General features: G+C 50.5%; 3 protein-coding genes across 3 annotated transcripts; 1 reads left to right on the top strand and 2 right to left on the bottom strand.

The window, feature by feature from the left end:
- Positions 1-1,455: 1,455 nt before the first annotated feature.
- Positions 1,456-2,244, top strand: N7532_010115 (uncharacterized protein; the record flags this gene model as incomplete). Its single annotated transcript, XM_056622606.1, has 1 exon — positions 1,456-2,244. The coding sequence occupies one exon, from the start codon at positions 1,456-1,458 to the stop codon at positions 2,242-2,244; it is 789 nt and encodes a 262-aa protein (XP_056470022.1).
- A 2,549-nt stretch (positions 2,245-4,793) lies between these two features.
- Positions 4,794-6,032, bottom strand: N7532_010114 (transposase; the record flags this gene model as incomplete). The annotated part of the gene is made up of 1 exon (XM_056622605.1): positions 4,794-6,032. One exon carries the CDS (start codon positions 6,030-6,032, stop codon positions 4,794-4,796), a length of 1,239 nt encoding a protein of 412 aa, XP_056470021.1.
- A 2,163-nt stretch (positions 6,033-8,195) lies between these two features.
- On the bottom strand, positions 8,196-11,765 carry N7532_010113 (heavy metal translocating P-type ATPase; the record flags this gene model as incomplete). Its single annotated transcript, XM_056622604.1, has 1 exon — positions 8,196-11,765. One exon carries the CDS (start codon positions 11,763-11,765, stop codon positions 8,196-8,198), a length of 3,570 nt encoding a protein of 1,189 aa, XP_056470020.1.
- Positions 11,766-12,002: the final 237 nt, after the last annotated feature.

The raw sequence follows: 12,002 nt of genomic DNA, 5'->3' as shown, positions 1-12,002 counted from the left end.
CAGGCATAAGCGAGAGAAGCTCCAGACAAGTGCAAGGACTCCGAGTCATCCCTCCACGAAACCGCGTGAAGAACCGCAGACTGGCACTGCACCTGCCCGATAGGGACCCGAGACTACGGACCGTCGCGATCAGAATCGTGGCTGAGCCAGTGCGACCCTGGCCAAGCGGAACGCTCTTGGTTGGGGCGTCCCTTGTCGAGCTGACAGCAGTTCTACAGTGTAAGTGTATGTCTGTAGATCTCGAGGAACGGGATCTGCGGGGAAGCAACCGCGAAGAATGCGGACGCGATCTGGAATTTCCCAACGACACCGCGGCTCATGATCATCAATCCATACTCCTGTACAGTAACTGAAGGTCAGTGAGAATGACACTCATTCTGGCAGAGGGCGGGGTTAGGCCCCTTGGACGCCGGATCGCCGGAGGCAATGCAAGGGCGGCAGTCATGTCCAGAACCGCGACTAAGACAGCGAGAGGATCATGGCCTGCTGGTCCAGAGTCATGTCGTGCATGATACGAGGGACCTCCGATCCTTGCGGTGTCTCCTGCGATCTGGGTCGGTCGGGTCGAGACTCCTGGCGGCAGCGTCGGAACTAGGTCGGTGGATGAGCTTAATGGAGTGCACGGGTCATCGGATGGGCAGGAACAGAGTTTGCAGGCGAGGACACAGATCTTGTTAGGGCTGTCCCTGTAGTACCTGGGCCCGGGGGTGGGGGGTTGTTTGGGTATGAATCATTGGGAGTCTCGGAAGTGCGTGGATGCAACCGCAGAGTTTGGAGGTCCGCGGAGGCGGTACGAGACTTAAGACACGACAGTATGTACATAATGAGTCTCGGCGGGATCGGAATATGACTTGCAGCAGTTACAAGTACATACTATGGGGCTATTATAAATGCGATGAACTGACGGCAGCAAAATTCTGTTGACTAAATTGACATCTTCGGGTACACAGTGTGAAGGTGGGCTGGCCACATCATTTGCCCCCGGATGATATCACCGACGATCGCCGTGGGGCACTTCTAGACGCAGGGCCCACTACCGTACAGACAGAGGCAGCCGATCAGTTCCTGAACTGCGGTCCAACGGGTCCGCCGGAGACACTAGAAGGCCTGACGCGCGTGAAGGTACTTACAGTAATAGTATACTTTCGAGTATTCACGGAGGGTACATCAGTCTTTGGTGGTGCGCCTAGAAGAACCACGTCACCGCACCGCGCCGCGCCTGCTATACTTTTTGGGTCCTCCGCCCACGCTACTTCTATCTGTACCTCACCTCCTCCTTGAATTTCTCCCTGCTTCATCTTCGTCCTCGACAAGGGTACACCGCATCTCAGATCCTGCATCCCTAGCCCCACATTGTCCTACCGCGTGATCCTCGATCCCTTCTACAGAATACTCGAGCTCCCCGCCCTTCAATAGATTTCTCCTCTCCTCTGCTCCAAGGTTCAAATCTCTAGTATGGCCGTCGACTGTATTCAGATGGCGTCGCGCCATCACCCCCACCACCCCTACAACTACAGTCGACACTCCAGTTTCAGCAGCAACAACCCTTACCGCTTTAGCTCCCCCGCGCCCTCCGCGCTCTCGTCCAGTCGCCGCTCCATCGCCGAGTCCATCCCCTCCCTCTACATCCCGAGATGGACCGGGTCGACCGAGCACTACCCACCGGAGCCGCGCCGCAGAGACAGCACCAGCTCGCTGCCCCGCCGTCGCAGCACGCACCGCACCTACTCGCGACACTCGCAGCTCGTCAACCCAGACATCATCGACGAGCTAGACGACGTCATGGCCTACTCCTACCACCATGAGGGACCCTATGACGCTGTATGTCCCGAGCGCAACCGCATCAGTCAGCACAGTCCGCTTGAGGCGGTGCGCGAGTCGAACGAAGAGGCACTCCGCGCGACCCCGCGGGATAAAATCATTGATTCCCTGCATAGCCACCGACCACTGGATGGTACGGCATTTTTCCCTCCTGGAACCACCGATATCAACGGGCAGACCTATCAGTACGAAGAGGGCTCGAACATGATGAACGACTTTGGCAACTTTATGCGCCTTCCCGGGATGGTGAGTACTAATCTTGTCTTGTGCGGTGTGCGGCGATCTAACATCGCAAAGAAATTCACCGACGAGGACTTCAAGAATGATCCCTTCTACAACCGCCCAATCTCCAACCCGTTTACTTCTCTGCGGAAGAAACTCAGTCTGAAGCGCAATTTTAAGAAGCGTCGCAGCACCGCTTAAACTGCCTCGGCTACTTGATGATTAATGACTACGCGCGTCTATGATTTTCGTGTTCGACGAGACCTGGCTAATGACTTGTATGAGATACCAGGAGTCGGGGGTTTTAATTGGAGTTTGCCTTCTGTCTTTTTTTGTCCTTTTGGGTTTTCAATATTCTTCGTGTCCTGTTCGGCTCGGCCGGCTTCTTGCTCCGGTGCTGAATATGACTGGCGTTTTGGATATTTTTCAACTGTATCTACACTCGGAATGACTATCGTTTTTCACTTTGCCACCACTTGCCTGAATCTCATGATGTATCCCGATCGCCATGTACCTCGTGGTATACATCAAGTGATGGCGTCAGCTATTCCAAATCGGGGAAAGTGCTCTCCGCTAACCCTATCCCGAAACGGCTTAGCTCAGACAATGATCTCAGTCCCGTGACCTTCAGGCACATGTGAACAAGGCACGTGTAAGCAAGTATGCGATGTATACCTTTCTCAATAGGGTGTAGGTTAAGGTACTCTAGAGCGTCACTCACTTTAATCCCGTAATATAAGCCTTAAGCATAGTCTCATACGCATCCACAATACTCTCAAAGTCTTATATTGTGCATTTGTTTTACTGTGTATAATTAAAGAGCTCCGAATTCATGTGATCGGGGGCAAACCCTGGGCTCATGCGAATTGGATACTGCCTCTGAGTTGCGGGGGTTGTCAATCTGGCCGCCATCCCTGTCTGGAATCAATGTCGATCAATCTTTCTACCGCAACAAGTCTGTCTGAAAACAGAGACTGTGAAGGGTCCAAGTGCTGTAGATGAGTACATGGCTGGCAAGTCTTAAAGATCTAGACCTCGCCACGACCCTGATATTGGGTCCCTCCTACCGACACGCGACCCGGACCTGGACGGTTCCGGTTCCGAGCCTTACGACCCGGACCGACTCTCAGGGTCATAAAATCTCGTCAGGGTCACCCTGACTACGACCCTGACTACCCTGAATTGCATAATTCTTTTACGCCTTTCCTGGTTAGGATGAATAAATTAGCTGACATATCATTATATATCCGAAAACAGATGTATCTATATCAATAGGGTGTTGATACACATACCTCCCTCTAGGATACTCATACCCCCCCTCTAGGATACTCATACCCCCCTCTAGGATACTCATACCCCCCCCCCCCCCCCCCCAAAGCAAACCTTTTGCTTAGTCATGTCCGCCCAACGGCCTGCACGCCTATAGTGGCCGCCCAGCTGAGTAGAAACACCTGGATTTTGAGAATATTTCTGGTCCGACCAATCATATTGCTCTATTTACTGGAAAAATATCGAGATAAAAAACCATGCAGATCATTACTTCATTCATTAGTTACCCAGCATATTCTCCATCATCTGAGTCAATTACTGCCCCTGCATCTAAGCTACTGCCCTCGCTGTCCCCCTGGCTAGCCGTTTCTGCGACTATCTCTGTGTCTTCCACCTCCACACGTGCCCTCCGTCGAGTCCGTATTCCCTCTGGTTGGGTACTTTCTGGCTCATTGTGAGGGCTATCACGAGTATCACGTCTCCCAAAAGCACCACGTCTCCCACGAGCACCACATCTCTCACGAGTACCACGACCCCCACGAGCACCACGTCCACGGCTACGACCGCGTGTTGCAGCAGATACACATTCAAATCCAGAGGGTTCGCGTTGTGTAGAACGTTCAAATGCTGTAAGAGGGTCAGGTGAAGATCGAGGAGAAAGCCGGGTCCGTGGTAATATCTGAGTTGCTGGTACCCGGAAATCTGAGGCCTGGACATCTGAGGGCTGAATAGGCCGAGACTCTAGATTATTCCGACGGCCGGCTGGCCTTCCACGTTGACGCACCCTATGAGGATTGTGTATCAGGAGAATTGGATCAATTGGAGGCGCCTCTCCGAGTCTGTAAAGATGCCATTGAGGATGGAAATCCTCAAGCAAGAACGGTTCACGATCTTCTATCTTTTTCATAATCACATGAATGCAAGGATATCCTGAGGTATTCCTTGAATTGCAACAGCAATTAGGCGGAATTAGGGCCTTACCCTCTGCTGCTGGGAGAAAGGTAGCATATGTTGCTTCGACATAGCCAATGGCCTGCAAAGATACACGTTTAAATAATGGCTGATAGATTGGATCAAGGGTCCGGGTTGGTCGCTTCTCTCGCTGATTAGCAATCTCTTCTTTGATCTTTCTGTACTGACGATCGATAACACGCTCAAAATTCTCTAGGACAGCAAGCAGATCGTTTGTAGATGTATGGAGATCTTGTTTAAGCAACCAATGAGAAGCTTCTGTCCGTGATGTAGAAGCTTCACCGAGATGGAGATATTGGTCTGTATGGAGTTTAAGGAAACTCTCAGGGCAGTCCTCAATCCATTCCTTGATGATATAGTCAAGCAAGGTGGTATAGATCGATGGACTGTAAGCAGCTTGAAACTGTTCCCAAGCAATGTCGAATTCTGATTGAGAGGAGGAATAGATGAGACGATTTTATCGTGCTATCATCTTCCTCCATCCTTGATCAAGAAACTTGGCTAATTCCTCATCCAATTCCTTCTTTTGTTAGTCGATGGTCATTTGACGGAAGAGAAAACCCATCCCATTCAATTAGTCCATTATCACGAGCTTCAGCAATAGCCTTCCGAAGAAGTGGTAGAGCCTTCTTCATTAGGTTCATGTTGATATGCCAGATGCAGATGATTGTCTTAGTAGAAGGGAATATAGCATGAACTGCATTGATCAGAGCAGGTTCCTTATCGGTAAGGATAGTACTTGGTGCTGATGGAAAGGATCGATCGTTTTCATGCAGATGCTCATACATTTCCAAGAGATAAACCATAACAATCTTGTATGTTTCTTCTTGTTCGTTAACAATAAATGCCCACCCAAGATAGATCGATGCACCAGTACAGGTGAATCCAACAATATCAAGTAGTGGCATATTGTAACGATTAGTCTTGTAGGTGCAATCCATTGAGATTACCCAAGGATTATGCTTCAACATTTCCAGACTCTTTTGATACATAGCGAAAAGAACAGTAACATGCTGCTCTGGATCAAGTGTGTATCGGAATAGCCATTTGCCATCGGTTGGAAGCTCCATAAGAAGTGCTTGAATAGGTGTACGACCTTGTAAAAAGTCTCGATTTAACTTTGCTCGAAGGTTATGAATGTCTCGTTCTATTAGACATGAGTCTGGCTTCCTTGCCTGAGTTGCAGTCATTATGTGGCGTGTAGGTATCTGAAGATCAAGCTGTGATCTGATAGCGTCCATTTGTTGCGTCATCTCACGTTTTCGATGAACTTGGTGAGTAGATGCATCTGAGGGCTCGTGCCCATTATGCTCTCTATTCTCCACGGTAAGGATCCAGGCATTAGTATTGGCATTGGTATCGGTATCTAATAGCTGACGACGTAGGGTAGCCTGGAACTTGCATCCACTGGCATATGAGGTAGTCTTTCGCTTGCGTGAGGTATCAGATAAGGCTGGCTTGTATTCACCATGGCGATCGCAGAACAAAACAACCTTCTTTACCATCCCGGATTTTGTCTTCTTGGAGCGTCCTTTGATAACGGCATATCCAGCTGGCTGCGCAAGCTCATTGATAGCATTGATCGCAGATTCGGGGTCTGGGAAGCGTTGGTTGTGAGGGGGCAGAGGCATCGGTGGTGGTGACGGCTCGGAGGACTCAGTGTCTGCAGTAGGATGGCCAGCTGTGGAGGGAGCTGGTTCACTGGTATATGACGAATCAGACGCGTAAGAATCGATTCCGGGCAGCATATTGGCGTTGTAGAGCGTTGGGTAAGATGGTAGAGAGCGACAGGGCGAGGTGGTAGATGGGTAGTGCTATGGGGAACTGGATCTCGAAGGTTTAGCTTCCCTGTAAATGGAGCGATATTATTGGTCGGTCTATAAACAGGCCTGAAAATCTAGTTGTTTCTGCGCAGCTAGGTGGCTGTCGGGCAGGTATGACTAAGAAAAAAGGGGTGGGGGTATATGTGTATCAACACCCTTGAAATATTCACGTCGACGAAGCACTTTGTTTCAGGACGCCAGAGGTGGGTGGCCCCGCTTTCAAATTTGAAAACGACTAAACCTTCCGCTCACTTTACATTGACCACCATATGCATGAGAGAGTTTTCCAAAGCTTCCAGGATCCTCCGAAGCTACCCCCAATTTAAGTACCAGAATGTTATAACTTCATCTCGGCCGCAAGCCTAGAGAGGTGGGATGGGATCACTGAATGGATTCCTACCCCATGGACGCCTCGTAGATGCTTACTGACCGCCCGCGTGCTTCCTTTTGCAAAGGGTACCGTGCGGCTGCATATAGACAGCCATTGCCTCCAAGAAATACGGCCGGATTCGGTTCTGCTGGATTTAAAAGGTGACGCTGTTCCAAATCCTCCCGTCGATCATGTCATGTGGGTGCTTGGCTTCAATGTTTCTGGAGATATGTCCATGGATAAGGCAGAAGTCCAACAAGCAGTCAGAAAAAATATTTCATTATTGGTCATTCTATCTGCGGCCGGCAACAAATCTATCCACTGTGATTAGTATTCCGAGAAGACTATCTACGAAACAGTGAAGATCAACTCCCTGAATGGGTATCAGTAGGCCTGGTACCTCCGCCGTCACTTGAGGTTTTCATCCATCTGTAAATCAGTTAACGTCAACCAGACGGAAACAAGTCCTGCAACGCATCCGCCAAAGCGAGGACAAAGGACTCAAGTTGGATCATCAGTAGCCATGCTATTAATAGCAAAGTAATGATAGATTGTATAATACCACTTCCATGACAAAATGGCTGATGCAGCCAATTATAGCCCTATGGCCCTTCCCGCTCGCCATCGAAATCTTTCACTTGAAGAAATGTATACCCAATCATGTCCATGGATAGTTGTCTCTATTTTTGGTCATGTTCGCTTCACACACTAATTTGTATGCGACCGACTATGACGAAGGCTCTTGGCTAAGTTACAAATGATACATTCTGACCATGCCTTACAATACCAATTCACCACCGATACCGACAAAATCGGACTCAGCCGATCTCGCGGGTGTGGGTAATTCGAACACAACGCAAAAATCCCGCAGTACAACCGCGCCCAGTTACGGGCTCTATGTGACGGATATAAAGATCCAACATCAATGCATAGCTCCCACCTGAGTTCCCTGAGAGATCACTCTTTATCTAATAGCTTATCAACCTGTCCGTCAACATGACCTGCGAAAAGTGCCCCTACGAAAAGCTGGCCCCAGAGCCCTCCTCGGACCATGACCATTCCCTTGTTCGACGTTTTCTCCGGTTATGCACAAGATTCTTGCCAGAGGGATCCGCGCTGATGTCTTCTTCTTGCTGTTGGCTGCCAGTATGTTTTTTTTTCCTTTCTCCACTCAAAGTCCCTGCTCCTGAAGCGCATGTACTGAGGTTTTAGACGATCCTCGATTCCCTCTTCGCGGGATCTGTGACAGCCGTTGGCGTGGAGTACCTTCGAAATGCTCTATTGGCAACTTCCATCGCAGGTCTTATATGGGGAATTCGACGTGAAGGATTCAGTCGCCGAATCGTGTGGCGGATCATGGTTTGTGTTGCGTTGTTGGCGTGGGCGCAGTATAATCGACGGACGCAAGGGGTGCGGAAACCTGGATCGAATAGTTGTCATTAAGACGCGAAAGTTGCAGAGAGTTTCAGGCAGAGATGCTTCTTGTTTGAAAAAAATTTTGCAATTCGCATGGAATCATAGTTTGTCTTTGTGAAATCATCTAGAGGCCAGTCATCGGATAGACTACATGGCCTAATGACACGATTTCCAGGATTTCGAACTTTGAGTGCAGTGCAATGTATTTGAACGCCCCGACGATGAAGATGCATTTTATAACAAAAATGACTACTTGATCACAAAAATTTATAAAAAAAAACTCTCTTTTCCATCATCTACTACTAATTCGATTTCTTGCTCCGAAAGCCGACTAAAGGCAACCGGGTTCTCATGAGGAGACTGCTGCAAATGACGCTAACACTGCTCAAAGCCATGGCAAGACTCGCCCACACCGGGTCCAAACGAACATGCTTTCCGTTGCTCACAATGGGATAGAAGACACCGGCAGCCACAGGCACGGCAATACAGTTATAGATCAACGCCCAGCCAAAATTGAATTTGATCCGACGGAACACCACGCGACTGAGATCGATCAGAGTTAGGAGCGACGTCAGACCAGAGGAGACGAGCACAAATTCAGCCGCAGAGATGGCAATGTCCGAGCCGGATCCAATGGCGATGCCAACGTCGGCAGCTGTGAGCGCGGGAGAATCATTGATACCGTCGCCGACCATGGCCACAATTGCTCGTTTTGTGCTTGGGGCTGTCTGGCTGCCGAACCAACCAGAACGGGCCGGCTTTTGTAGGATACGTTGCAGGTATCGCACTTTCTCTGCTTTCTGCTCTGGGAGGACACCTGCGATGATATTGTCCGACGAAATTCCAACGATCTGGCCAACCGCGTTTGCAGTTGTAGGATTGTCTCCGGAGATCATCCAAACGTCGACACCCCGATCGCGAAGAGCCTGGAGAACGCCCTTGGATTCTGGCCGTACTGGGTCGGCGACAGCCAGCATGATCGACAACTTCCAGGGGATGGGGGCGTTGGCAGTCGAAGCTGCACGGGTACCAACCAACACGACCGATTTGGCCTCATGTTTCCATGTCATGAGTGTCTCAAGATTAGTTGACGAGAGGACAATATTGTGATCCTGCATCAGGGCCTCATTGCCAATGATCACTTCGAGGCCGATGTTGGAATCCTGGTCGGAAAGCGTGAAAAGACCCTTGAGTCCTTTGCCTGGGATTTCGTTTGCCGAGATGGTCTTGAGAGTGGAAGGCTGCTGTATGGCGGCGAAAGCGACCATAGCCTTGGCGATAGGATGGCTGCTACTCTGCTCAAGCTCCAAGACCGCACCGTAGACGTCAGCAATATTGCTGCCCTCATGGAAAACCTCGTGGTTAGTGATCGACGGCTCTCCTCCCTCAGTGATCGTCCCAGTTTTGTCGAAGACAACGCAATCAAGCTGGCTGGCTTCCTGAAATGCTTCACCACCACCTTTGACAAGAATGCCGTGCTGGGCAGCCAATCCACCGCCCACAAACAGAGCTGTCGGGGCGGCAAGTCCAATTCCACACGGACAGGCAACGACAAAGACGGAGATGGCAAACTGCAATGACCAGAACTCCCACCCTCCAGGACCATTCTGCCACGCTTCTGGCAAGCGGCCTGAGAGACCGAGAGCCAACCAAATCAACCAATCTGCAACGGCAATCAACGTCACGACGGGAACAAAATAGCTTGTGAGCAGGTCTGCAGTCCGCTCAATCGGGGCTCGTCGAATTTGGCCCTCTCGCACGGCGCCGATGACTTGGTCCAGCATCGAGTCACCAGAGAGACGAGTGATCCTGATCGTGACGGGATCGGCTTGATTGATGGTTCCAGAGAAGACTTCATCGCCTATCGACTTCTCTACGGGAAGAGATTCGCCAGTCAGACTCGATTCATCAAAGCGGGACGCTCCAGTGATAATGGTTCCATCGTATGGCGGGGAGACACCGTTGGCAACTCGAACCAGATCGCCAAATTCTAGCTGGTCGATCGGAACAGTAGACGTGGTCTCTGCCTGGTCTCCATGTGACGGTGTGATAAGAACTGCTTCCGTGGGTCGTAGTTTGCCGAGCAAGCCGACTGCGTCACCGGCCTTTGCCTTGCTGTAGGCTTCAAGTAAGCGACCAACCATCAAGAACATCGTCAGGAATACGACCGAGTCAAAAAAGCTTTCAGTATGGTGCATTATTTCCATGTCGGCTGGTTGGGTAGCATTGACGGCGAGAACGGCGATCGAAGCGAAGTATGCAATTGAGGTACCCAGGGACATGAGCATATCCATGCTTCCGAAGCGAAGGAATCGGCGGAGAATCGGTGTTTTACTTCCAGGTCGCCAGAGGGCCACGAGCTCATGTATCATCTTGCGGTGGAAGAGCCCGGCGGAGTAGAAGTAGACTGGGGTCGCCATGATGAAAAGAGCCCATTCCATTCGTGTTGTCTGCCCAGTCCACATCGGCTCATTCAGGTATTTCTTACCTGGGCTATCATGAGGAACCAATGACATATAGACGATACCAATGATGAAGGTTGGAATCGCGGTCAACACAGCAAGGATTAGGCGTCTGGCAATGGACCACTGGTTTCGACGATGCATGGCCTGTGAACGTTCCTCCAAAGTGGGCGGGTGATACACTGACACCGTGAAGGCCTTGTCCACGTCGGCGATGGTCCGTATGATGTCGCGAATTGTCCGCTTTGGTATTTCGGGAACATACTGTATCTTGAGTCGGGACTGTCGGGAGGTAGGCGGCTCTAACAACTCGAACTTGTCGCCGTACGCGCTGGTCAAGGCGTCGACAATTCGTTGGGGACAATTATCGCAGTGCATGCCATCCACCTGAATCTGGATCTCGCGTTCTGAAATTGGCGAGTTGGATGAGACCTGACTCTCGACATCACTCAGGGTGGCCGTGTAGCCCAGCTCGCCGATGATTTTGGCAATCTCTTCCAGATGGTCTTTGCCAAGATACTCGACTGCAGCACTACCCGACACAAGATTGACATCGGCCTTGGTGATCCATTCATATTGGTTCAGCGTGTCGGTGACCTTGCCAACGCAAGAGCTACAACTCATGCCCTCAATGATATAAGATGCGCGCCAGGCGTCGACCACCGGTGCAGATCGTGGAGCGGGTCTTTGGGGTCGAATCTCCTCGGTGTCCACCACCTCTACTTCGTACCCAGATCCTATAATGGTCTCAAGTATTTCGTCCACGTGCGCGCGGTCAGAGAGGACCACGACTGCGCTACTAGTCAAGAGGTTCACATCCATCGACAGGATCCACGGTCGGCCTTGTAATGCGCCGGTGATTTTGCCCACACAGGAACTGCACGACATACCACTGATTGCCAGGGAGATGCGATACTTCCTCCCGGTAAGATGATGGTCCATGACAGAGGTCAATGTATCGTCGCTAGACCGCGTGGGAGTCGATTTGCTTATGGGCGGCAGCTCCTTCTCCGCCGGTTTCAGGGCTGTCAGCTGGGCTTTGCAAGCGTCACATTGACTGATATGCTTTTCTGATTGGGAATGGACATCATAATGGGTGCGGCCGCTTTTAGAGGTCGATCCAGAGGTGTAGTCTTGGGCTTCGACGTCGTCGTCGTGGGATACTGACGGCAAGACGGTGTCTAGCTCGAAGCCAGCATCCGTGAGGGCACGCGCGATGCGAGAGGCATTCAAAGTGATTGGATGGATAACCTTAATTTCATGAAGGATAACGGAGGTTGTGACGGAGAAAGGGGCAGGTCTGAGTGTGGACAGAGTTTCTTGCACATTTGCAACACAGGATGGACAGTGTAGATTGTCCACAAGGATAGTGGTAAGCCTCGAATGAGGCGGAGATGATAGTTCGCTCATGCTCAGGAAGTGGAGCAAGAACCGTTGTGTTGAAAGTGATCGAGCCTCAAATAATCAGGAATATGTAAGTGAATATGGATGACAAGAGTGTGGGAAAGAGGGAAATATATAGAGTTACGAGCATTCAATGTAAAGTTCATACAGAGGCAAAACCTTCACTCTTGCCAGTCATCACCTAAGCACAATGGAATGAAGAACATCCCGCAGTGACGCTAACGCGATATTCACGCAAAATTT

Source organism: Penicillium argentinense (genome assembly GCF_028826775.1).
Source record: "Penicillium argentinense strain IBT 30761 chromosome Unknown utg000010l_segment0_segment0, whole genome shotgun sequence".
Classification (NCBI taxonomy): Eukaryota; Fungi; Ascomycota; class Eurotiomycetes; order Eurotiales; family Aspergillaceae; genus Penicillium; species Penicillium argentinense.
Note: the sequence above shows the minus strand (reverse complement) of the source record. Positions and strands in the feature narration are given on the sequence as shown.